This window comes from Somniosus microcephalus, unplaced genomic scaffold, assembly GCF_052327205.1.
Source record: "Somniosus microcephalus isolate GS21.2 unplaced genomic scaffold, FLI_Smic_1.0 unresolved_chr1, whole genome shotgun sequence".
Classification (NCBI taxonomy): Eukaryota; Metazoa; Chordata; class Chondrichthyes; order Squaliformes; family Somniosidae; genus Somniosus; species Somniosus microcephalus.
Genome location: NW_028225179.1, coordinates 160,051,252 through 160,078,461, shown reverse-complemented (window position 1 = coordinate 160,078,461; position 27,210 = coordinate 160,051,252). Strand labels below are relative to the sequence as shown.

Sequence of the window (27,210 nt, the reverse complement as noted above, 5' to 3'; positions counted from 1 at the left end):
CCCCCTTCCCCCCTTCCCCCCCCCCCCCTTCCCCTCCCCTCCCCCCCCCTTCCCCTTTCCCCCCCTTCCCCAGGGTGAAGATATGATCGGATGTTCTATAGTTTGGCAGGAATCCAATTTGGCTTTTACTCAAGACATTGTGCTCCTCAAGGAAGTTTGTAAGTCTTTTGTTTATGGTGCTACAGAATACCTTCCCCAGTTTACTGTTTACGCAGATGCCTCGATAGTTGTTTGGGTCGATTTTGTCCCCACTTTTGTATATGGGCGTTATGAGTCCTTTGTTCCAGATATCAGGGAAATAACCGACACTCAGAACCAAGTTGAAGAGTTTTAGGATAGCCAGTTTCATTTTGTTGTCTGTGTGTTTAATCATCTCGTTTAGTATGCCGTCTGTCCCGCAGGCTTTTCCTGGTCGCAGGTCCTTGAGTTTTTCAAGAAGTTCTTTTTCTGTTATTATGGCGTCTAGCGGGTTTTGGTTATCTTTTATGGCCATTTCTAGCTTTTCCAGTTTTTTGCATATTTGGTGTTGCTCTGGTCTTAGTGTGTTTTTCTGGTATAATTTTTCAAAGTGGTTTACCCATGTGTCCCCATTTTGAATGGCCAAATCGTCGTGTTGTTTTTTGTGTAGTGTTTTCAAGTTTTCCCAGAAACAATTGGAATCAATGGATTCCTCCATGGAGCTGAGTGTATTCTTAATATATTGCTCTTTTTTGGTTCTGAGTGTGTTTCTGTATTGTGTTAGTGTCTGACAATAAGTAAGGCGTAATTCCTCGTTTTCTGGATGTCTGTGTTTTTGGTTTGATATTTTTCTAAGTTTTTTCCTCATGTTATGGCAATCATGGTCAAACCATTTTTCATAGTTTTTTGTTTTGGGTTTGTTCTTGCGAGCTTTCAAGTTTGCATTTGTTGCCAAATTATCAAAAATATTGTTTAGTTTAATAACTGCCCGGTTTACGCCTTCTTTATTGTGAGTGTATATGTTATCCAGAAAGGTGTCTAAGAGAGCTTGAGTTGATGCATTGCTAATTGTTTTCTGGTATTTTTCCGTGTCGTTTTTGGCCCATCTGTACGATTTTTTGGTGTTGTACAGTTTACTGGGTTGTGTTTCTATGTTGTTTGTTTCTGTCTTTTTTAGGAACATAGTAATTTGACTGTGATCTGACAGTGTTGTTTGTGGTTTGACTGTGAATGCTCTGAAAGAGGATGGGTCTAAGTCTGTAATCATATAGTCTACTGTGCTGCAGCCAAGAGGTGAGCAGTAGGTCGATCTTCCTAGGAGGTCTCCTATGAACCTACCATTGACAATGTACAGACCCAGGTTTCGACAGAGCTGTAGTAGCTGTTTTCCGTTGGTATTTGACTGCTTGTCGCAGTTATGCCTGTATGGAAGGGAAGGGATGTCAAAGTGGTTATCCCCAAAAACGTAATTGTTTCCCTGATTATTGGTGAAGTCTGGTTCTTCGCCTGTTCTTGAATTGAGGTCCCCACAGATCAACACGTTCCCCTGGGCCTGGTATTGGATAATTTCCCCCTCCATGTTGGAGAAGGTGTCCTCTTTAAAGTACGGGGAATCGATTGGGGGGATATAAAGTGCGCAAATGTAAACATCTTGGGTGTTTGAGATAATCTCCCTCTCAAGTTTGAGCCACATATGGTTTTCGCCCTTTTTTATAAATTTGATGTAATTCTTAAGTTCTGTTTTAAACCAGATCAGTATGCCTCCGGAGTCTCTGCCTTGGGTTACACTGGGTAATTTATTGGAGGGGACCACCAGCTCAGTGTACCCTTGGGGACAGCCAGTGTGTCCTTTTCCTTTATACCAAGTTTCCTGTAAAATGATAATATCTAGGTCTTTAGTTTCATCTATGAACTCTGGGGTCCTACTCTTCACTTCTCGCACTGAAGAGCGTAGACCTTGGATATTCCAGGTCGAAATATATAAGGATTTCATGTTAAGTTTGATCTTTTACTATGATAGGTTAAAGAGTGGTACGTGTTTGTCGTGTCTAAGTGTGGGAAAAAAAAGATCACTTCAGTTGTCTATAAAAGTTAATACAATTTGGTTACAGTTCTTTCTATTAATTAGTCCTTGATCCATAAGGCGGAAGTAGATGCTGCTGCACATCTGCTTATTGTCTCTTAATGGATTGTTTCTGTCTGAGGTATTGCGTACGTCCTGTGCATCTCTCCCTCTGTCTGGCTGGGAGCGGTCCTATTCCCCTGTGGGACAGGAGTGGTGCAGGTCTGATATTGTTGTTTTGCATGGGGATCCTCTCTGGTCTCGATTGGTGTGTTGGTGGTCCTTGTAGTGTTCCTGATATGTACCCCGCTGATCTCTGGTGGTCGGGGGGGGGTCCTCTTGGAGTCTGGGTATGGACCCGGTTAAAAGCGACGTCCTTCAGGGCTTTAGCAAAGATCGATATTCTTTGCCTTTGGATGTGGACGTGGTCGTAAAGACATTCCTCATCGAGGGTGGGGTGTTGGGCCAGGTGTACGTTGTGGTTTGATTCGCAGTCTCTTGCTATGCTGGCATTTATCTCATGAATTGTGTTGTTGTTGAAGTCTGTTCTCGGCAATATTGTGGAAACAGTGATTCTAGTGTTTGGAAATGTACTGCTTGCCTTCCTAATCATTGCTCTGAGCGATGTTGCTACCTCTTTCTGTTGGGCCTTTAGGTCATTTGTGCCCGTGTGTATTATGTGTTGGGGGGAGCCTAATCTGGCTTTGGTCAGCCATCCCATGGCTCTGTTTGTTGTTGGGCACCAGATCTTTTCTACTTTACTTCTAGGGAATAGCTTTTTCTCCCATAGAAATTTCCCATTTGAGTCTATGAGTATTACGACGTCAGCCTTGTTTGTGTTTACTGTCTGGTGGCTTTCGCTTGGACTCATAGTGTGTGTGCTGGGCTGGGGTGTCTGGTGTGTGCGTATCTCTTGTGAGCGGCTCGCTTGTGGTTCCACGGTGGTGGGGGAAGATTGCGAATCAGTATGCTGGTCGGTCTGTGTGGCACCCCTTGTATTGTGTGTCTGTTGCTTTTGTTCCGTGTGGGAGTGCAGCCGTTCCGTCCGGCTCTGTCTTGTCTTATCTCTAGCCTCTGGTTGCTGGTCTAATGGTGTTATCTCTCCTCTATGGCTCTCTTCTTTTTCCTGCAGCTCTTTCACCTGATTCCTAAGTAGATTCACCTGGTTCTCAAGTAGCTTCAGCTCTCTCTTGTGTCTCTCCCTCTCCTGCTTTTGTTCGTCATTCATTTTGAGGAACTCCTCTTTAAGTTTAACCATCTCTATCTCTAATTGATTAAATTTATCTTTTGGTTGTATCTGTCTGTGTGATCCCGGGGTATGTGTCTGGTCGGCCCTGGAAGGCTCACTCACTTCCTGGCTAGGCTGGTCGGCCCTGGAAGGCTCACTCACTTCCTGGCTATGCTGCTCTTCTCTTGGTGAGCTGGGAATGGTAGGGGGACTATGTGTGGCTTCCTCCCTGGTAGTTATGCTGGGGTTTGTCAGTTGTATCGTGTGGCTGTGGTTCCCCGGGGTTAGTGTCTGGTTTGAACTGTGTGGCTCGTTCACCTCCTGACCAGGCAGATTTTCTCCTGGTAAGTTGTCAATGTTGGGGGGAGTGCGGGCCACTCTGGGGCTGTTCCTTCCCCCCTTAGTTAATCTTTTCAGTGTCCTGAAGGTCGTTGCAAATCTGTCGAGGTTGCCTTGCACTAATATTGTTCCGGTATTGTACGCGTTGACCGTCGTGGTTGAACTGTCTCCTGGTGTGTTAATTTTCATAATTTTCATTATCGCCTCCCCTGAGAGAGCCCCGCCCTGGAACCCGCCCCCTGACGCTGAGTGACAGGCGCTCCGGCCAATCAGCTTCCCCTGCGGGAACCCGACCACTCCCTCTGAGTGACAGGCGCTCCGGCCAATCCGCTTCCCAGGCAGAGCCCCGCCCCTCACTGAGTGACAGGCGCTCCGACCAATCCGCTTCCCCCGGGAGAGCCCCGCCCGGGAACCCGCCCCAGATAATGAGTGACAGGCGCTCCGGCCAATCCGCTTCCCCCGGGATAGCCCCGCCCCTCACTCTGAGTGACAGGCGTTCCGGCCAATCCGCTTCCCCCGGGATAGCCCCGCCCCTCACTCTGAGTGACAAGCGCTCCGGCCAATCCGCTTCCCCCGGGAGCTCCTCACGGGGCCGCCACTGGCCAATCAGCGCCGCCGGGAGGCGGGGTTTGCGGCGATGATTTCGGTTGACAGAGGCTCGCGCTCGGAACTGGCCGGTTGGGTTTAAATATTTATTTTTTAAGGGGCGTCAATCTTTGTCCCTGTGAGCGGGCGAGGTGTCTCCTGCTGTGATGTGCGTGTGTACAATAGGTCAGTGTGGGAGCAATATTTGCTCAGGTTGGGCTGTTTTCTCCCGAAGCCCAAGCCCGAAACTCTCCGGGAAACGAGGGGCGGGGCGGGGCTGGGGAGGCGGCACTGCGCAGGCGCCGGGCTGGCAGCGGCTGCTGGGAGTTGTAGTCCAGCAATCTTCCCAATGGCCGACTCCTGCTCCTAATCTATGTTTCTATTGTTACTCCTCCTTTTCCCCTCTCCGGATTCCCAGTCTTAGTAAAATGCCCATTTGTCCCAGTTTGATGCTGGGTGCACCCTAAAATGTCACAGACTGCTTTTTCCCTTTGTTACTGCGATATTATTTCCTCCAGAATAGGCCCTCGAGGGATGCAAGAGTGAGCTGTGACTGTGAACCGGGGAGGCTCCGCCCACAGAAAGGTGACATCAGCAGGTTCAACCAGGAAGCACTGAAACTGAACATGGCCTCCAGACAGCAGGCGGAGGGTTGGAACGAGGATTTAAATTGTCAGTTCTGTCTGGATTTCTTCACCGATCCGGTAATACTGGAGTGTGGCCACAACTTCTGCCGTTCCTGTATCACACGGTGTTGGGCGAAGAAGCGGAGAAACGCCTGCCCGGAATGTAGAGAGGAGTTTCCGGGAAGAAACCTCAGGGTAAATCCGGCCTTAGCGAGCCTGGCCGAGAGAGCGCGAAAATTAAACCTGAATCCGAAAGAGAAGGAAAGTAAACTTCGCTGTGAGGAACATCAGGAAGAACTGAAGCTGTTTTGTGAAACTGACAAGAAACTGATCTGTGTGATTTGTATAGATGCGCGGGAACACAGAGAGCACCGGCCCATGCCCATTAAACAAGCTGTTGGAATCTACAAGGTAAGAAAGCATGAAGAAAGAAAGATTTGCATTTATATCGCGCCTTTCACGGCCAACGAACGTTTCAAAGTGCTTTACAGCCAATGAAGTACTATTTGTAGATCAGTCACTGTTGTAATGTGGGAAACACTGCAGCCAATTTGCGCACAGCAAGCTCCCATAAACAGCAACGTGATAATAACCAGATAATCTGTTTTTGTGACTTTGACTGAGGGATAAATATTGGCCAGGACACTGGGGATAACTCCCCCCTGCTCTTCTTCGAAATAGTGCCTTGGGATCTTTTACATCAACCTGAGAGAGCAGGCGGGGCCTCGGACAGTGCAGCGCTCCCTCAGCACTGCACTGGAGTGTCAGCCTAGATTTATGGGCTGAAGTCCCTGGAGTGGGATTTGAACCCACAACCTTCTGAAAGGGAACAGATTTGATCACCTGATTATTTTGTCACATTTTCATGGTCTAACACTTTTTTATTCTGTGATTTTTCTCTCCCAATCCCAGGATCAGCTGAAATCTTCCTTAGATTCTCTCACAGAGAAGAAATCGGCGGTTCTGGAAATGGAATTAAAACAGAAACAGCAGATTTCCGCAGTTAGGGTAAGGTCTCCCTGCGCTGATTTTCTGGGATCTCGGTTAGTTTTATTCCTTTTATCGCGGTACATTAATTATGTTTCACATTTCATTTGGTAGGAACAGTCGAGCAGTCTGCAGACCCGCATCACATCCGAGTTCGCTAAAATGCACCAGATTCTCAGTGAGAAAGAGCAGCATTTGATGAGAGATCTCCGGGAACAAGAGGGGACGATTCTAAACACAATGGAGAAAAAGCTTCGAGAAATTCAAGATAATTTAAATTCTATTCAGGAGAAACTCTCAAAGTTGCAGAAACAGATGGAGGAAAAAGACGGGCTGACATTTCTGAAGGTGAGGATTATATTGCGGGTCAGTTCAGTGAACCTTCACACAGTCACCAAATAACCGATGAACACATAATTGGAGGTGGGATGCTAAGTTGAGAAGATGGTTAAGAAAGCATATGGGACACTTGGCTTTGTAAATGGGGGCATTGAATTCAAAAAGAAGGAAGCCGTGCTAAACTTTTAGAAATCACTGGTTAGGCCTCAGCTGGAGGATTGTGTTCAATTCTGGGCACCACACTTTAGGAAAGATGTCAAGGCCTTGGAGATGGTACAAAGGAGGGTCACCAGGCTGATACCAGGGATGAGATACTTCAGTTATGTGGAGAGATTGGAGAAGCTGGAATTGTTCAAATTAGAGCAGAGAAGGTTAAGGGGAGACCTAATTGAGGTTTTCAAAATTGATGGAGCAAATAAGGAAGAAACTGTTTCCTCTGGCGAGTGGGTCAGTAACCAGAGGTCATAGATTTAAAATAACTGGTAAAAGAGCTAGAGGTGAAATGAGGAGAAATGTTTACAGACGGAGGGTTGTTAAGATCTGGGACACATGACCTGACAGGCTGGAGGAAGCAGATTCCACAGGAACTTTCAAAAGGCAATTGGACATGTACTTGAAGAGGACTCATTTTCAGGGTTATGGGGAAAAGCTGGGGTGTGGGAATAAATTGGACAGCTCTTTCAAAGAGCCGGCACAGTCGAGATGGGCTGCATGGCCTCCTTCTGTGCTGTGATATTCTATGATTTTATTATTCTATGATAACTTTGAAATAAATGCAGCAGTTTCTGAAAATGCGAAACTGATTTAAACCGATTGTTTTGTCTATTCCGGGGCGGTTCTGCTGTTGTCACCGAACTAACCGGCTCCCACACTGTCGGAAATGGCTTGCCGTGATCTTGACAGCACGTTTGTAATTATTTCTGTGTTGCCCAAATTTAATATTCAGCGAGAACGCACATTGGAATCGAGTTACAGTTAAAATTAGTGGGTGTGTCTGGTGCGGTGGGTGTGAGAGTCACTGTGTCTGTGAGTGACACTGATGTTGAGTTCCAGTATCTGACACACAAATCAGGCTTTTCAACTACTTACAATCATAGAATCCCACAGCACAGAAGGAGGCCATTCGGCCCATCGTGTTTGTGTCGGCTCTTTGAAAGAGTTGACCTATTAATCTCGTTCACCTGGTCTTTCCCCATAGCCCAGAATTGTTTGTCCTTTTCAAGTATTTACCCAATTCCCTGTTGAAAGTTATTATTGAATCTGCTTCCACCGCCCTTTGCAGTCGTGCATTCCAGATCCCGACAACTTGCTGTGTAAAAGAGTGTTTCCCCGGGTCGTCTCTGGTTTTTTGCCAATTATGTTAATCTGTGTCCTCTGGTTAGGACCGAGCTCTCAGTGGAAACAGGTTCTCCCCATTTACTCTATAAAAGCCTCTTATCATTTTGAGCACCTGTATTAAATCTTCCCTGAACTTTCTCTGCTCTAAGGAGAATAATCCCACCATCTCTAGTCTCACAACATCATTGAAGTCCCTCATTCCTGGTACCATTCTGGTGAATCTCTTCTGCACCCTCTCCAAGGGCTTGACATCCTCCTTAAAGTGTGGTGCCCAGAACTGGACCCAATACTCCAGCTGAGGCCTAACCAGTGCGTTATAAAGGGTTGGCAGAACCTCTTTGCTTTTCTACTCTGTGCCAATATTTATAAAGCCAATGATCCCATTTGCTCCTTTAACAGCTTTATAAACTTGTCCTGCCACCTTAAACAATTTGTGTAAGTGATCCCGCGGGTCGCTCTGTTCCTGCACCGCCTTTAAAATTGTGTCCGTCAGTTTGTGTTGCCTCTCCTCGTCCTTCCTAACAAAATCTAGCATGTCACACTTCTCTGCATTAAATTTCACCGGTCTGTCTCTGTCCTCCTGCAGTCTGCCGCGATCCTCCTCACTGTTTACTACATTGCCAAGTTTTGTGTCTGCTGCAAAGTTGTCAATTATGCCTTGTATTCACAAGTCCAGGTCATTGATATATATCAAATAGAGCGGTTATTTCCTCTTTCTACCTGTGTGTGGGCAGCAGTGAGAATTCAGATTATCAGCAGCTTGTAACAATCTGCGTGTCATTTCTGCTGTCCGGATATAGACGCTCAGTCTCTGTCAACTCAGATTGTGTTTTATTTGTTTCAGGAGGAAGCTTGTCGGAAGAGGAGGTAGGACATGCTCTTTACTGAAACTCTGCACAGTTTGGGAAAATAACTCAGAAAATTGTTCATGGACAATTTATAACATCAACTGTTTACTGTTTACAGGAGTAGTGAGGAATATAAAGTACTGTCAGTAGCAGATGGCGCCCTGTCTATCGGAAAGTTCATCGGCACTTTACAGTACACAGCGTGGAGAGAAATGATAGACGCCATTAACCTCGGTAAATCTCTTATATTCCTTTTCCTGATTTTATAAATCCAGATGAGCAGAGACTGAACGGGCTCCCAGATCGTGGATTAAATGATCACATTGTCAGTTGTTAATCCACGGGATCGATGGGCTTGCTTCAGGAAGAATCATTTGTCTTGGACTGTGCCTGGTGTAGGTTCCAGTAGAAGGTGGATTCCTGCTCTGTGGGTGCTGGGGTCTCTGAGTTTGGGGGTTGCCTGGTTGTTCCAGTTTTGCTTGTATTCCTGGTCAGGCTGTTGGTCAACTCATGACGTGGGCCGCAGCTTCCTCCTCAACTTCTTTATACTCTTGCTCCCACTTTTCTAGTTTTCCCCCTTGAATTATTTATTCTTCCCCCATTTTTCCATTTATAGGCACTGCCCGATAGCGTATAATCGACGGACAATGTGATCGCGCACGTTTTGCGCTGCCCTAGAGTTTCACCGATTCCTTATGCATTTTAAAGGCTCCTCCGCCCCCTGTCTCCTCCTCACCCCCAGACATCCTTTCCTCCCCCGCCCCCCCCCCGGCCGCTAACTACTCTCCCCCCGGCAGACTCATTCCTCATCACCCCGCTGTCCCCACCCCCCGCTATTACCTCCCTTGATTTAACTCTTCCTCCACCCGCGCGCTCTCGTTCACCCCACTGTGACTCTCCCTTCTTGCCGGCCTGTCTCCCCGCCATCTCCTCCTGCTACCGACTCCCCCATCTCCACCGTCTGCCCCCCCCCCCCCACACGCCTCCATCCCCAGCGCCCGCCGTCTACACCCCTCTGCCGTCTACCCAACGTCTCCCATCTCCCCCACCCCGCTGCCTTCCCTGTCTCTTCCCCACCGCACCTCACCCCAGTCTCTTCACTCCATGGCGGCCTCTTCTCCCCACTCCTGCTGGGTCTTATGTGAGCTCTGCTGCAAGCCAGGCACGATAGGTGCCATTACTCACCCCGAATTTGTAGATTAGAACCGAGGACTATTTCTTGTGGTCCTCAGCGTAATCTCCGGGCACTGCTTCCGCTGCAGCGCTGAGTCGGGGCCGAAATCGACAGGTCATAAACCCTGGAGTGACAGCAGATTCCATGAACACAACCCAGAGCCCGAGTGGTCACTTTAAATAGGAAAGAGTTTGAATAAATCATAGCAAGAAACTAAATCACTGACTCTGTTATTTTAACTTTCCCCCAGCTCCAGCCTCTCTGACTCTGGATCCGAACACAGCGAATCCCCGGCTCATCCTGTCTGAGGACCAGACCAGCGTGAGACTCGGAGACAAACAGCAGCCACTCCCTGACACCCCGGAGAGGTTTGATTCCTGGCCCTGTGTCCTGGGATCGGAGGGATTCACATCAGGGAGACACTACTGGGAGGTGGAGGTGGGTAACAAGACTGAGTGGGCTGTGGGAGTGACCCAACAGTCTGCCGGGAGGAAAGGGAGAATCGACCTGAGACAGGGTACTGGATTGTGTGGCTGAGAACCGGAAGTGACAATTTTTCTGGCACCTCCCCCTCACCGACCCCCCTCACCCCGAGTGTGGAGCCCCGGAAGATCGGGGTGCACCTGGACTATGAGGGTGTCATTTTACAATACGGACAACATGTCCCATCTCCACACTTTCACTGAGAGAATCTTTCCCATCTTCAATCCGGGAGCGAATGATGGCGGGAAAAACTCCGCCCCGCTGACAATCTGCGGGGTTAAAGGTCACTAACAGGCCCATCCCATAATTTCACCCTGCCTCCTGCCAGCTGCAAACTGAAGGGTGTCGGTCTCAGTCACAGGTGGTGCGGATGGTCCAAATGTCACCTGAGGTCAGGGCGACTACAACCGAGTGACAATGTCTTGTTGGTGAGATTTGTTTGTTTCATTGGTGCAGGGGAACAAACTCGTGGCAACTGCTCCAGAGACTCCTGTAAAATTAAATAAAAACCTCAAGAACATCGAGAATCGTCGGAGCCCAGAGACAGAGGAGAATCAAAACACGGGCAGAAATACACCAAGGGAACCACAGACTCCAGCTGGGCAGGTAAAGGTAAAGAGGGGCAGGGGAGAGGAACTAGGGTGAGATAGAACACCAGTGGGAAGGACATGACAAAGGGACCATCCGAGACACGGCAAATTAAATAATACCCGAGGGAAGGAAAAAGTAAAAGGGGCACCAGATAGAAGTGAAATCAAAAGGGAACAGGAGGGAGTATCAGAAACATGGGAAAACGCAGGGGATGGAAATGGTCAGAACATTCAAGCGTGTGGAGTGTTTAGAATAGAGTGGACAAGGTCATGTGAAGAGAAAAAGATTGGTGAAGTCAAGCGTAGGTCCCTTGCAGTCAGAATCAGGGGAATTAATAATGGGGAACAAAGAAATGGCAGACCAATTAAATACATACTTTGGTTCTGTCTTCACAAAGGAGGACACAAATAACCTCCCAGAGATGTCGGGGAACATAGGGTCTAATGAGAGGGAGGAATTGAAAGAAATCAGTATTTGTAGGGAAATGGTGTTAGGGAAATTGATGGGATTGAAGGCCAATAAATCCCCAGGGCCTGATAATCTGCATCCTAGGGTACTTAAGGAAGTGGCCCTAGAAATAGTAGATGCATTGCTGGTCATCTTCCAAAATTCTATAGACTCTGGAAGAGTACCCATGGATTGGAGGGTAGCTAAAGATACCCCACTATTCAAAAAAGATGGTAGAGTTCATTATAAAAGATGTAATAGCAGAGCACTTGGAAAACAGTGACAGGATCGGACAAAGTCAACATGGATTTACAAAAGGTAAATGGTGCTGGACTAATCTACTGGAATTTTTTGAGGATGTAACTGGTAGAATAGATAAGGGAGAACCAGTGGATGTGGTGTATTTGGACTTTCAGAAGGCTTTTGATAAGGTCCCGCATAAGAGATTAGCGTGTAAACTTAAGGCACATGGGATTGGGGGCAAGGTATTGACTTGGATAGAGAACTGCTTGGCAGACAGAAAGCAAAGAGTTGGAATAAATGGGTCTTTTTCCGAGTGGCAGGCAGTGATTAGTGGGGTACCACAGGGACCGGTCCTAGGACCCCAGCTATTCACTATGTATTAATGATCTAGACGAGGGAAATAGATGTAATATCTCCAAGTTTGCAGACGACACAAAGCTGGGTGGGCGTGTGTGCTGTGAGGAGGATGCCGAGAAACTCCAGTATAATTTGGACACGTTGGGTGATTGGGCAGAAGCATGGCAGATGCAATATAACGTGGATAAATGCGAGGTTATCCACTTTGGTGTCAAAAACAGGAAGGCAGATTATTATCTGAATGGCAATAGATTGGGAGAAGGGGAAGTGCAACGAGACCTGGGTGTCCTTGTGCACCAGTCGCTGAAGGTAAGCATGCAGGTGCAGCAGGTGGTTAAGAAGGCAAATGGTATGTTGGCTTTCGTAGCGAGAGGGTTCGAGTACAGGAACAAGGATGTACAGGGCCTTGGTGAGACCACATCTTGAGTATTGTGTGCAGTTTTGGTCTCTTTATCTGAGGAAGGATGTTCTTGCCATGGAAGGAGTGCAGCGAAGATTCACCAGGCTGATACCTGGGATTGCAGGAATGACGTATGAGGAGAGATTGGGTCGATTGGGCTCATACTCGCTGGAGATTAGAAGAATGAGAGGGGATCTCATTGAAACGTATAAAATTCTGACAGGAGTGGACAGATTAGATGCAGGAACGATGTTCCCGATGGCCGGGGAGTCCAGAACCAGGGGTCACAGTCTAAGGATGGGTAAGCCATTTAGGACAGAAATGAGTAGGAATTTCTTCACTCAGGGAGTGGTGAACCTGTGGAATTCTCTACCACAGAAGGCAGTAGAGGCCAATTCATTAAATATATTCAAGAAGGAGTTAGATATATTTCTTAAGGCTAAAGGGATCATGTGCTTAAAATCAATCCCAGTCACTTACAGCATGTGAGATTGCCGGGGGTATCACCTAACCACCTCCATTCTGGCCAGGAATAGCGGTGTCTCTATACGCAGCCCTGAAAATCTCCCACCTTTAGTAGAGGCCAGGGAGCAAGGTGTTCAACTTTACATCATCCAGGAAATCCTAAACAGGAGGTTATGTGATGGTGGGGGGTGGGGCAGCTTTGCAAATAATGGGGAGCAAAACCCCTTTTGATTTGTTTGATTTGATTTGATTTTTTGTAAAATTGTACATGTTGAGTAAAGTCACTGGTGTTTGCCTTTTCCCCCCCCCCCCCCCCCCAATGTGTAGCCTCATCAGACCCTAAACACTGAGACAACACTTCCAGTTGTGAAAACCGAGGACCCTCCGACACCGCCATGCACATTCGGGGACATTCTCAAGCTGCCGCTGAATGCGGTTCAGCTCAATGTGGTAAAAACAGAAAATGGGACCTCGCCAGTGAAACAAGGACCAGCAAGTAAATGACATTCTTTTAAAGTGTGAATTAAACTTTTATAAAAAAAAAAGATTCGTTGAGTGCAACTCGGTCTAATTCTCCGAAAGAATACTTTGAGTTCTGGCCCCAACAGTTCCACTCTCCAGGTTAGCCGGGCTAACCAGTTGTGTCTACTGCTTTGCGCCCCCCCCCCCCCCCACCCCGGTGCTGTCCTGAGAGTTGGGTCAGACTACCGATGAGGTTTGCCTGCCAGAATCTAAATGGTTGCCTTTGTACGGGAGAAGAAAGTGCTACACCATATATCAGAGGAATGAATGCTACTGCCAGGGAATGGAACTTGCTATCACTTGTATCGAACCTTGGTTAGACCACATCTGGAGCACTCTGAACCGTTCTGGTCTCCATCTGATCAACAGGGAGACGGAGCCACTGGAGAAGGTGCAACAAAGGTTCACTAGAAATGAGACCTGGCCTGAGAGGTTCTACCCATCAGGAAAGACTGAACAGGCTGGAGCTCTTTTCTGTAGAAAAGAGAAGGCTGAGGGGTGAGCTGGTCTTTGAGATTATGAAAGGGTTTGATCGGGTAGACGTAGCGAACATGTTTCCACTTGCGGGTGAGACCAGAACTCGGGGGGGCCACAAATATAAGCTAGTCACTAATAAATCCAATAGGGAATTCAGGAGAAACTTCTTTCCCCAGACAGGGGTGAGAATGTGGAACTCGCTACCACAGGGAGTGGTTGAGGTGAATAGTGTAGATGCAGTTAAGGGGAAGCTAGATAAACACATGAGGGGGAAAGGAATAGAAGGATATGTTGATGGGTGAGATGAAGGAGGGTGGGAGGAGGCTCGTGTGGAGCATAAACCCCCGCACGGACCTGTTGGGCCGAATGGCCTGTTTCTGTGCTGTTAATACTATGTAATTAAGTACAGATAGCAGAGTAAAGCTCCTTCTGCTGTCCCTCAACAGTGTGCCTCAGGCCCTGCTGCATAAGAGCATCTACAACAGCTCTTGCAGGGCCTCAGCCTGATGTTCCAATTGGTGTTGAATTAGGGACCGTTATATGCAGTCAGCCGCTATGCAACTGTGATTGATACAGATAAACCGACTTCGCACACGGCCCTTCATTATTCTGAATTAGCAGATGAATATTGTGAATTAAGGAATAATTCTTTAGCCCTTTTCATCATGCTAAAATGTACCCGGTGGCGTTTTAGGTATTACAAAAAGCGCAGCGTTGATTTAAAGTGTTGCGCAGTCCAGTAGTTGTGTTTTCATTGGATAATGGGGTATTACCCTGTTGCAGTCCGATGCCTGGTGCTGAGATCAGACGGGCAGCAGCAGGAGTTGGATGCGTGTGTTCCGTAAACATCGGGCAGTGTGTCCCCTGCTGTAATTTCACTTTGTTTCTCCTTCGCTGCAGTACAAGCCACCACGACTACCAAGGCCAACAGCATCCTGTGCAGCAAGCCGACCATCCAGCCCAAACCGGTTGTCGTGACGACGTTGCCTACCGCGCCAAGCGCCAGCCCGGCAAAGACCATCATTCTTCAGTCGGTGCAGACCGGTCAGCCGCAGAGTCTGCCATTAAAGCAAACCATTCCAGGTACACGTCCGCTGCCTTTTTAAAAAAAAACAAAACAATTCTTCAAAGAGCTTTCTTTCATAGATGTCCTCCTTCCCTTGGGCTTTTTGGAGAACCGGGGGTGCAAGCAGACGGACTGCGTAAACTTTCCTCGCTCAGCAAGTGGAAGCTGGGATTGCAAATCTCGCAGTAACCCCAAGGGCTGCTTTCTCTTTCCGCTGATTCGGTTATAGAATCGTACAGCACAGAAGGAGGCCATTTCGGGCCATCGTGCCTGTGCTGGCTCTTCAAAAGAGCTATCTGTTAAGTCTGTGTGTTCTAATGAGAATTACTACACAGACCACAAGAGTAAATTTTAACAGGTCTTTACTAGTCGAAGGTCAGGGTTGAACTGCCCAATAAATCATTACACAGCACTTATATACCGGTGTGGTCACCACCGGTATTACAGTATACAGCAGCCAAGATAAAGTAGTGCAACTCCTAAAATAGTTCTCTTAATGGTGGAACGGTTACATACACCACAATCCTCCCTTTTTAGCTTAACAGTATATATTCCCCATTAAACATAACATAACAACATATATACACAACTTCATGTAAAAACAGTTCACAGATTCAGTCTCTGACTGCACATTACTTGTGCAATGACAATAAAGTTGAATTATTATTATTATTATTATTATACTATGGGTATCTCTGCTTCATCATTAGACGTATAGAGTTGTGGTGTAGGTTGTCCCTTTTCGGATGACTCTATGATCTGGTCAGCATGGCGCCTTATTATGCTTTCACCAATGTCCACGGTATACATCAGCGGTCCTAGTCGTGTGCAAATAGTTCCAGGCTGCCATTTCTCGGTACGGTAGTCTCGGGCCAAAACTTGTTGACCTATCTGGAAGGTTCTAGTTGGCCTTTCATTCATGCCTTGAAATTGCCGGTTCTCTACGTCCCTTCTGATGTTTGGCTTGATCAAATCCAGCCGGCATCTTAGTCTTCTATTGAAAAACATCATGGCGGGAGTTTGGTTTGTAACCACATGTGTTGCATTCCTGTACGCAAACAAGAAGTTATCTACCTTATGTTGTAGATTTATGTCTTCATTACCCATGGCCTTTATGGCCTTCTTGAAGGTCTGGACAAACCTTTCAGCTAATCCATTGGTGGCGGGATGGTATGGGGCGGACGTGTAGTGCTTAACCCCATTGTTTTTTAAGAACTTCCTGAATTCTTCGGACACAAATTGCGGTCCATTATCAGAACAGATCTGTTCCGGCAGCCCATTCCTGGCAAATATGGTCCTTAATACTGTGATGGTTTTTTCCGTGGTGGTGGAGGACATCTTTATTACCTCCGGCCACTTGGAGTGTGCATCCACCGCGATTAAGAACATTGAGTCCATAAATGGACCAGCAAAGTCGATATGTACCCTTTGCCATGGAGATGAGGGCCACTCCCATGGATGTAGAGGGGCTTGTGGTGGGGCGTTTTGGACCTTCTGGCATCCTAGACAGCTCTTGGTCATTTCTTCGATGTCTCCATCGATACCTGGCCACCACACAAACGCTCTGGCTAGGTTCTTCATTTTCACTCCACCCAGGTGCCCCTCGTGAAGCTCCTTTAGCACTTTATATTGGAGTTTGGGTGGAATCACCACCCTGGATCCACACATCAAGGTTCCTCGGCACACTGACAGCTGTTCTCTTCTTTGTGAGAATGCTGGCAACAGTGGTTCGCCATGTGCTGGCCATCCCTTCACCGTTAAATCGTAGACTCGTGAGAGAGTCGGGTCATTTCTCGTTTCCTTTTCAATGGTAGAATTTGTTACTGGTAGACATTCCACTATGGTTGAGTGGAACATCTCCACTGGGTCCACTGTAGGCGCCTCTTCTACCGTTGGCAACGGTAGGCGCGATAAACCGTCAGCATTCCCATGCTGTTTTGATCCTTTGTATTCTATGTCATATTGGTGTGCCCCTAGGAAAAGGGACCACCTCTGTAGCCTTTGCGCTGTCATAATGGGAACGCCCTTTTTAGGATTGAATATGGATACCAACGGCTGGTGGTCTGTCAGCAGTGTAAACTTCTGGCCCTGCAGGTAATGATTAAACTTCTTTACTCCCCACACCAGGCTGAGAGCCTCCCTATCTATCTGAGCATAGTTGCGCTCAGCGGAGGTCAATGATCTGGATGCAAATGCGACTGGCCTTTCCAAGCCATTTGGCAACTTGTGTGAGAGTACTGCTCCAATACCATAAGGAGAAGCATCACAAGCTAAACGAATAGGTAGCGTTGGGTTGAAATGAGCCAACACTTCCTCTGAGGTGATCAATGCCTTGCTTTTGCGAAAGGCCTTCTTACAGTCCTCGCTCCACTTCCATGGTACTTCTTTCTGCAAAAGAGCATTCAGCGGGTGCAGCACCGTGGATAGATTTGGCAGAAACTTATGGTAATAGTTAATCAACCCTAGGAACGACCTCAACTGGGATACATTTTCCGGAGCGGGAGCCTTCACAGCAGCTTCGATCTTGTCAGGTGACTTGTGCAGCCCCTCCTGGTCAATGACATGACCACAGTATGAGATCCGTTTCTGAAAGAACTCACATTTCTGGCGATTAACTCAAAGTCCATATTCCTTCAATCTGGTGAGCACCAGTTTCAAATTTGCAAGGTGTTCCTCATCGTCATCTCCTGTAATCAGGATATCGTCCAAGTAACATTGAGTGTTTGGAATTCCCTGTAATACCTGCTCCATGGCCCTCTGCCAAATTGCTGGAGCCGAAGCCACTCCCAAAACCAGTCTATTCTATCGATACAAGCCTCTGTGCGTGTTGATTGTGAGATACTGGTGCGACTCTTCCTCAACTTCCATCTGTAAGTACGCTTGCGCCAGGTCTATCTTGGTGAAGTGTTTCCCGCCAGACAATGAAGCAAAGATATCCTCAATCTGCGGAAGCGGATATTGTACCATGTGAAGCACCGGATTAACTGTGATCTTGAAGTCTCCACAGATGCGGACCTTCCCCGGTTCCCCTGGCTTGTTACTCGATGAACGCTTCATGACGGGAACAATGGGCGTGGCCCACTCACTCCAGTCCACCTTAGACAGTACTCCTGAACGTTCTAGCCCTTCCAGCTCAGCTTCCACAGCAGGTCGTATCGCATAAGGTACCGGTCTGGCTTTGAAAAATTTTGGGTTTGCATGTTCTGCAATCTTGATTTTTGCCTTAATTCCTCTTCGTGTTCCCAGTCCCTGTTGGAACACCTCTTTAGCCTCATCCAATATTCTGGACAATCGTTCAGGTTTGGCATCTTTTTTTCCGGAATCTACCGTCATTGCTTTTAGGGAGTGCCAGTCCATATTTATTTTCCTGATCCACTCCCGTCCCAGAAGTGGTGGACCTCCCTCAGGTAGTACATATAAGTCCATTCCTTGGTGTTCTTTGCCCTTGTGTATCACCTTGACTTTTATCTTTCCGATGGGGTATACTCTTTGCCCCGTGTATGTCTGCAATACTATCTCCGTATCCCGTAGGGGAATATGTGTGAATAACCTTTTGTAATCTTGCTTATTCATGACCGTCAACGCCGATCCGGTGTCCAATTCCATCTTCACTTGGACTCCTGCTATCTGCAGTGTGACCCAGACAGTTTGTAGGTCAGCTTCCTTACTCACATTGTGAATTCTCAGACTACCCAGTTCCTTGCTGTTGGAGTCTGAATCCGAATTCTGTTCATCCGAACTCTTCTCAGCCACCTTATGTACCTTTCTGCACTTTTCCTGCGGTGACTTTTTGTTGCTGGTCTTCTTTCCTGACCGGCATACTTTAGCTATGTGACCAAGCTTGCCACGTTTTCTACATTCCTGGTTTTTAAACCAGCATTGGTTCTGATCGTGTGTTGTCTTTCCACAACGATAACATTTCGTTGTACCCAAAGCCATTTGATCTACGCTGAGTACCGCTGCCTTCAGCTGCATTTCCGCAGTGCCTCTCGCTGCGGCTTCGTGCGATGCTGCAATAGTGACAGCCTTATCAAGTGTAAGATCATTCTCTTCAAGCAACCGCTTTTGTGTTCCTTCTTTCGACAATCCACACACGAATTTGTCTCTCAGTGCCTCTGTCAGTCCTTCCCCAAACTGACAGCATTTCGCTAGCTTACGCAGTTCAATTAAATACTCCGCGTTGCTTTCCTCTTTCAGTTGCGTTCTCGCATAAAATTTAAATCGTTCCGCTAACATCAGCGGTGTGGGGTTCAAATGATTTCTCAGGACAGCAACAATCTTAGCGAAAGCCTGATCCGCCGGTTTAGCTGGTGATAGAAGATGCTTCAATAGCCCGTATGTCTTCGCACCCATTGAGTTTAGTAAGGTTAGTGCTTTATTTTCATCGGATATTTTATTTGCCTTACAATAAATCTCTATGCGTTCTACATACGTGGCCCAATCTTCAACATCGGGATCGAAATCGTTGATGTTACCACGCTTAGGCATCCTCGCAATCTTCTTGAGAAACAAAAAGAAATTTTTCTTTTATTTATTTTTTTTTTTTAAATGGCGGTTTCCCGCGCTTGTCTTCTTCCCCCGCCTACGAAAATGGCGGCTTCCCGCGTTTGCCTTTCTCCCCCGCTGGCTGTAATGGCGATTGCCGTATTGCTGCGTTCGCCCTCCCCAGCGGTTTTCAAATTGTGCCTCCCAGCTCCTCTTGCAGTCTGGTCCTTCCCCCCCCCCCCCCCCTCCCCGGCTGCGGCTGAGTTCTCCGCGTTTTTTTTTTTTTTTCTCCCGCGCCTTACGCTGTCCCGGTCGCTTGGCCTCGCGGCCTCGGTAGCTGCCCGGCCTTTTTCACCGGTCGCGGTCGAGCTCTCTCTCGACGCTGTTGCGTCTCCCAGCCCGCTTGCAGCCCGGTCTTTTACACCGGCTGCGTTTGCATTCACCGCGGCTCCCGTGCCTTACGCTGCCCCAGTCTCAGCGCCTCTGGCCCCGACTTCTGTCCGGCTCTTTTCCCCGGCCGTGGTCGAGTTCTCCGCCCTTATATCCTCCGTTTTTCCCTCCCCTACTTCACAGCCGACGTGGCCAACTTGCTGCTCGTCGCTGATCGGCTTACCCACCACCGTGATAGAAGGGATGATCACTGCCTGTTGCTGATGGAAGACTTCGTGTTAGGATTCTTCCTTTGCTCGTCAGACCTGCGTCTTTTCGCAGCAGGATGATGAGGGCGGATGCCTCCTCTCAACGCCCGTCAAACTGCCTTGGATGTATCTCTGCCACAGGGTAAGATCGTACTCGTCGGCACTGTTAAGTCTGTGTGTTATAATGAGAATTACTACACAGACCACAAGAGTAAATTTTAACAGGTCTTTACTAGTCGAAGGTCAGGGCTGAACTGCCCAATATATCATTACACAGCACTTATATACCGGTGTGGTCACCACTGGTATTACAGTATACAGCAGCCAAGATAAAGTAGTGCAACTCCTAAAATAGTTCTCTTAAAGGTGGAACGGTTACATACACCACACTATCCAATTAGTCCCACTCTCCTTTGCCCTTTCCCCATAGCCCTGCAAATGTTCTTCCTTCAAGTATTCATCCCTTTTGAAAGTTATTATTGAATCTGCTTCCTCCACCCTAACTCGGGGGCCATAAATATAAGCTAGTCACTAATAAATCCAATAGGGAATTCAGGAGAAACTTCTTTCCCCAGAGAGTGGTGAGAATGTGGAACTTGCTACCACAGGGAGTGGGTGAGGTGAAGAGCATTGATGCAGTTAAGGGGAAGCTGGATAAACACATGAGGGGGAAAGGAATAGAAGGATATGTTGTTGGGTGAGATGAAGGAGGGTGGGAGGAGGCTCGTGTGGAGCATAAACCCCCGCACGGACCTGTTGGGCCGAATGGCCTGTTTCTGTGCTGTTAATACTATGTAATTAAGTACAGATAGCAGAGTAAAGCTCCTTCTACTGTCCCTCAACAGTGTGCCTCAGGCCCTGCTGCATAAGAGCATCTACAACAGTTCTTGCAGGGCCTCAGCCTGATGTTCCAATTGGTGTTGAATTAGGGGCCGTTATATGCAGTCAGCCGCTATGCAACTGTGATTGATACAGATAAACCGACTTCGCACACGGCCCTTCATTATTCTGAATTAGCAGATGAATTTTGTGAATTAAGGAATAATTCTTTAGCCCTTTTCATCATGATAAAATGTACCCGGTAGCGTTTTAGGTATTACAAAAAGCGCTGCGTTGATTTAAAGTGTTGCGCAGCCCAGTAGTTGTGTTTTCATTGGATAATGGGGTATTACCCTGTTGCAGTCCGATGCCTGGTGCTGAGATCAGACGGGCAGCAGCAGGAGTTGGATGCGTGTGTTCCGTAAACATCGGGCAGTGTGTCCCCTGCTGTAATTTCACTTTGTTTCTCCTTCGCTGCAGTACAAGCCACCACGGCTACCAAGGCCAACAGCATCCTGTGTAGCAAGCCGACCATCCAGCCCAAACCGGTTGTCGTGACGACCTTGCCTACCGCGCCGAGCGCCAGCCCGGCAAGGACCATCATTCTTCAGTTGGTGCAGACCGGTCAGCTGCAGAGTCTGCCATTAAAGCAAACCATTCCAGGTACACGTCCGCTGCCTTTTTAAAAAAAACAATTCTTCAAAGAGCTTTCTTTCATAGACATCCTCCTTCCCTTGGGCTTTTTGGAGAGCCGGGGGTGCAAGCAGACGGACTGCGTAAACTTTCCTCGCTCAGCAAGTGGAAGCTGGGATTGCAAATCTCGCAGTAACCCCAAGGGCTGCTTTCTCTTTCCGTTGATTCAGTTATAGAATCGTACAGCACAGAAGGAGGCCATTTCGGGCCCATCGTGCCTGTGCCGGCTCTTCAAAAGAGCTATCCAATTAGTCCCACTCTCCTTTGCCCTTTCCCCATAGCCCTGCAAATGTTCTTCCCTTCGAGTATTCATCCCTTTTGAAAGTTATTATTGAATCTGCTTCCTCCACCCTAACTCGGGGGCCATAAATATAAGCTAGTCACTAATAAATCCAATAGGGAATTCAGGAGAAACTTCTTTCCCCAGAGAGGGGTGAGAATGTGGAACTCGCTACCACAGGGAGTGGTTGAGGTGAATAGTATTGATGCAGTTAAGGGGAAGCTAGATAAACACATGAGGGGGAAAGGAATAGAAGGATATGTTGATGGGTGAGATGAAGGAGGGTGGGAGGAGGCTCGTGTGGAGCATAAACCTCCGCACGGACCTGTTGGGCCGAATGGCCTGTTTCTGTGCTGTTAATACTATGTAATTAAGTACAGATAGCAGAGTAAAGCTCCTTCTGCTGTCCCTCAACAGTGTGCCTCAGGCCCTGCTGCATAAGAGCATCTACAACAGCTCTTGCAGGGCCTCAGCCTGATGTTCCAATTGGTGTTGAATTAGGAGCCGTTATATGCAGTCAGCCGCTATGCAACTGTGATTGATACAGATAAACCGACTTCGCACACGGCCTTTCATTATTCTGAATTAGCAGATGAATATTGTGAATTAAGGAATAATTCTTTAGCCCTTTTCATCATGCTAAAATGTACCCGGTGGCGTTTTAGGTATTACAAAAAGCGCTGCGTTGATTTAAAGTGTTGCGCAGTCCCGTAGTTGTGTTTTCATTGGATAATGGGGTATTACCCTGTTGCAGTCCGATGCCTGGTGCTGAGATCAGACGGGCAGCAGCAGGAGTTGGATGCGTGTGTTCCGTAAACATCGGGCAGTGTGTCCCCTGCTGTAATTTCACTTTGTTTCTCCTTCGCTGCAGTACAAGCCACCACGACTACCAAGGCCAACAGCATCCTGTGCAGCAAGCCGACCATCCAGCCCCAACCGGTTGTCGTGACGACCTTGCCTACCGCGCCGAGCGCCAGCCCAGCAAAGATCATCATTCTTCAGTCGGTGCAGACCGGTCAGCCGCAGAGTCTGCCATTAAAGCAAACCATTCCAGGTACACGTCCGCTGCCTTTTTAAAAAAAACAATTATTCAAAGAGCTTTCTTTCATAGACGTCCTCCTTCCCTTGGGCTTTTTGGAGAGCCGGGGGGCAAGCAGACGGACTGCGTAAAGTTTCCCCGCTCAGCAAGTGGAAGCTGGGATTGCAAATCTGGCAGTAACCCCAAGGGCTGCTTTCTCTTTCCGCTGATTGGGTTATAGAATCGTACAGCACAGAAGGAGGCCATTTCGGGCCCATCGTGGCTGTGCCGGCTCTTCAAAAGAGCGATCCAATTAGTCCCACTCTCCTTTGCCCTTTCCCCATAGCCCTGCAAATGTTCTTCCCTTCAAGTATTCATCCCTTTTGAAAGTTATTATTGAATCTGCTTCCTCCACCCTTTCAGGCAGTGCATTCCAGATCATCGTAACTCGCTGCGTTAAAATAATAAAATCCCATCTCCCCTCTGGTTCTTTTGCCAATGACCTTCAGTCTGTTCTCTGGTTACTGACCCTCCTGCCACTGGAAACAGTTTCTCTTTATTTACTCTGTCAAAACCCTTCATGATTTTGAACACTTCTATGAAATTTCCTCTTAACCTTCTCTGCTCTAAGGAGAACAACCCCAGATTCCCCAGTCTCTCCACATAACTGAAGTCCCTCATCTCTGGTACCATTCTGGTAAATCTCATCTGCATCCTCTCCAAGGCCTATTCCTTAAAATTTAGAAGGTTAAGGGGTGATTTGATCGAAGTTTTCAAGCTATTAAGAGGAACAGATAGGGTAGATCGAGAGAAACTATCTCCGCTGGTTGGGGAGTCTAGGACTAGGGGATAGAGTCTAAAAATTAGAGCCAGACCTTTCGGGAGTGAAGTTAGGAAACACTTCTACACACAAAGGGTGGTAGAAGTTGGGAATTCTCTTCCACAAATGGCAATTGATGCTTGGTCAATTAATTTTAAACCTCAGATTGAGAGATTTCTGTTAATCAAAGGTATTCAGCAATATGGGGCAAAGGTGGGTTTATGGAGTTAGGCCACAGGTCAGCCATGATCTCATTGAATGGCGGAACAGGCTTGAGAGGCTCAGTGGCCTCCTCCTGTTCCTGCAAGACGTGTAAAGGGACTCCAGTATAGTAAGCCAAATATATCGGGGCCGACTCACTCGCCCTTTGATAACATGGCACGGCCTGTAGAACATCCCAGCTTCCTCTTGTAATGCAAGGTTGCTGGTTAACACAACGTATTGCTGTCTGTGATGGCAGATACTTACACACCCAACCCAGGCAATGACTATCTCCAACAATGGTGTGGAGATGCCGGAGTTGGACTGGGGTGGACAAATGTAAGAAGTCACACAACACCAGGTTATAGTCCAACAGCTTTATTTGAAATCACAAGCTTTCGGAGTGCTGCTCCTTCTTCAGGTGAAGTGGAGAAATGCATAAAGACACAGCTTATATAGTCAGAGAATCATGTCAGATGTTTACAGGTAACCTTTCCAACTGCCATTTATCACACCTCGGCAGAGAGATAATCACAGCAGTCAAAGGTGTGAATGGTGTCCAAACAGGTCAGTCAGGGAAACATTACATCAAAGAACAATGAGGTGGGGTCACAAGGGGTCAAATATTGCAGATGCTGGGGCCTGTATGAAAAACAAAAAAAACAGACAAAAAACATTTTTTTTGGCTGGAAATCACAGCAGGTCCGGCCGCATCTGTGTAGAGAGAACAAGCCAATGTCGACTCGAGTCTGGATGACCCTGCATCAGGTGGGGTTACATGTAGCGTGACATGAACCCAAGATCTCGGTTGAGGCCGTCCTCATGGGTGCGGAACTTGGCTATCAGTTTCTGCTCGACGATTTTGCGTTGTCGTGTGTCTCGAAGGCCACCATTTTCCCTCTATTATTTTCTGCATTTCCAAATGTTCCCCTTCTCTTATTCTCTGCGGCTAAATGTTTTCCTTCTCTTACTTCACTCTGCTGCGCACAGAAATGGGCTGCACAGCCTGACCAGTGCTCCCCTTTGTCTAATTCGACCTTTCCCAGAGTCCCTTGGCTCTGGACCCTCTCTATCACCTTCTGATATGACTCTGCGTCTTGACTCGTCAGAAACGATACTAAATCGGTTACACATAATTTTCTCAACTCTTTATCTGTGGCATGCTCAACTTCTGTCTAGCCCGTCAATTGTACTAACTTGTTGCTATTAATACTGGTGGGTCGCAGAGTCTTAAACCCTCGAAGGTTTTCCTCCCTTAACTGACCAGGTCGCGCTAACCACGCCAGTCCTAGGATCTTGCCTGCACCGAATAGTTTATAAAAGAATCAGCTGTCAATCAACCTCCTGACTAAGCTCGCCAATTTATAAGATTCCAGAGATGCCAGGGCAGGCGATGTATTACTGCTCCAACATGTGGGAGCTGGTGGACACCATTTTGGTTGCTCGAGGAACTTCGGTTCCGTGTTGATGAGCTGGAGTCCGAGCTTCAAACACTGAGACACATTAGGGAGGGGGCGAGTTACCTGGATGCTGTGTTCCAGGAGGCAGCTACACCCCTGAGATTAATTCATTCAAATTTGGTCCATGGTCAGGGACAGGTGGGTGTGACTACGAGCGAGGCAGGTATGGGGAACCAGGAGTTAGTGGTGGTTGAGACTCAGCCCTTGCTCTTGTCAAATAGTTACGAGTTATTACTCTCTGTGTGGGCGAGAGCAGGGACTGCAGTGAGGATGAGCAAACTGACCACAGCACCATGGTACAGGGAGCCATGCAAGTGGGGGAGCAAAAAGAAATGTGCTAGTGATAGGGGACTGTACATTTAGCGGGATAAACACTGTTCTCTGCAGACAAGAGCGTGAGTCCCGAAGGCTGTGTTGCCTGCCCGCTACCACGGTAAAGGACATCTCCTCTGGGCTGGAGAGGAACTTGGAGTAGGAGGGGACAGATCCAATTGTCGTGGTCCATGTAGGTACCAATGACATAGGTAGGACAAAGAAAGGGGTTCTGTTGAGGGAGTATGAGCAGCTAGGGGCTAAATTAAAAGCAGAATCACAACGGTAATAATCTCTGGATTACTACCTGAGCCATGTGCAAATTGACACAGGGTAAATAGGATCAGAGAGATGAATGAGTGGCTTGAACATTGGTGTTGGAGAAATGGGTTTCGATTCTTGGGGCACTGGCACCAGTACTGGGATAAGTGGGAGCTGTTCCGTCAGGACAGGCGTCATTCGAACCAGGCTGGGGCCAGTGTCCTGGCGAATCGAATAACTAGGGCTGTAGATAGGGCTTTAAACTAAATAGTGTGGCCGGGGGGAGGGATACGCTGAGCGGAAATGAAAAAAGTCAAAGAAAAATGAGAAGGCAAAAGTGCAGGGTAGCGATAGGGGTAATGATAATCCGAGTGTGACAGGAAGGGACAGAGCGTATACACGTAAGAGTGCATCAGAAAGTGGGGTCAAAGTAGGGATAAATGGTAAAAAGACAAAACTAAATGCTCTATATCTGTACGCACGCAGCATTCGTAACAAGATAAATGAGTTGACAGCACAAATAGAAATAAATGGGTATGATCTGATAGCCATTACAGAGACGTGGTTGCAAGGTGTCCAAGGCTGGGTGTTATGTCCCCTATGAGACTTTTAGTATTGTGTTTTGTCTCCCCCTAGTGTTTTTACTACTTACCTCCTTATTGTTGATTTATGTCATGTGACATGATGAGAAAGTGAAAGTGAAAGTAAAACACAACCACGAGGGAGCCGGAAGTCATGGCTGGTGATTCTGCAGCATCTAACGCCATCCTTTTCAGTTTCCCCCTTTGATTGGCATTGTCTGTAAGTAGCTTTTTATCAGATGTCTTTATGTTTGATCTATGTCACCATTTCTTGATATTTGTGGCCAGATGAGTTAAAATATTGCACTTTGTGGAGTTTCCATGTGGCTGGCTATTAGACTTTCCCCTGGCATTCATGTGTTAGACCTTTGATTGTTGTATCAGATTTACCTCAAATTGTAATAGAACCATTGAGTTATAGTGGTAACGTTTCATTCTACTATCCTAGGTTTATTTTGTGTATTCAGATCGTGATTGTAATACCAATCGGCCTTATTTGATGTTGTAATTTCTTGCTCTCTTTGTAAACTGGATAAAAAAGTAACAACGCCTCCTGTTTGGTGATGAGGGTTTAGCTGTCTGTCGAATCATAGTCGTGAGGAGGACAGAACACTGGGAACTGAATATTCAGGGGTATTTGCCATTTCGTAAGGATAGGCAGAAAGGAAAAGGAGGTGGTGTAGCTCTGTTAATAAGGGATAAGATCAGTGCAGTACTGAGAAATGATATTGATTAGAAGATCAAGATGTAGAATCAGTTTGGGTGGAGATAAGAAATAGTAAGGGTAAGAAATCACTGGTGGCAGTGGTCTACAGGCCCTGAAACAGTAGCCACTCTGTAGGACACAGTATAAGTCAAGAAATAATAGAGGCTTGTAAGAAAGTTACAGCTATAATCATGGGAGATATTAATCTTCATATTGATTGGACAAAGCAAACTGACAAAGGTAGACTTGAGGAAGAGTTCTTAGAGTGTATACGGGATGGTTTCTTGGAACAATACGTTGTGGAACTAACCAGGGGGAAGACTATTTTATAACTGGTAATGTGTAACGAGGCTGGATTAATTAATGATCTCGTAGTGAAGGATCCTCTTGGGAAGAGTGAT

General features: G+C 47.2%; 2 protein-coding genes across 2 annotated transcripts in view; both read left to right on the top strand.

The window, feature by feature from the left end:
- The window catches only part of LOC147096384 (uncharacterized), a 419,163-nt gene that overhangs the window by 204,010 nt on the left and 187,943 nt on the right, over positions 1 to 27,210 (top strand). The window lies entirely within an intron of this gene.
- The window catches only part of LOC147096388 (uncharacterized), a 35,928-nt gene continuing 12,912 nt past the window's right edge, over positions 4,195 to 27,210 (top strand). Inside the window, exons 1-11 of the mRNA XM_085975146.1 lie at positions 4,195 to 5,209; positions 5,711 to 5,806; positions 5,900 to 6,133; positions 8,307 to 8,329; positions 8,429 to 8,544; positions 9,735 to 9,922; positions 10,424 to 10,579; positions 12,798 to 12,966; positions 14,370 to 14,552; positions 20,958 to 21,140; positions 22,322 to 22,504. Of these exons, the coding sequence (XP_085831272.1) occupies positions 4,799 to 5,209; positions 5,711 to 5,806; positions 5,900 to 6,133; positions 8,307 to 8,329; positions 8,429 to 8,544; positions 9,735 to 9,922; positions 10,424 to 10,579; positions 12,798 to 12,966; positions 14,370 to 14,552; positions 20,958 to 21,140; positions 22,322 to 22,504 (1,942 nt within the window). The 5' untranslated portion in view covers positions 4,195 to 4,798. The remainder of the gene's footprint in view (positions 5,210 to 5,710; positions 5,807 to 5,899; positions 6,134 to 8,306; positions 8,330 to 8,428; positions 8,545 to 9,734; positions 9,923 to 10,423; positions 10,580 to 12,797; positions 12,967 to 14,369; positions 14,553 to 20,957; positions 21,141 to 22,321; positions 22,505 to 27,210) is intronic.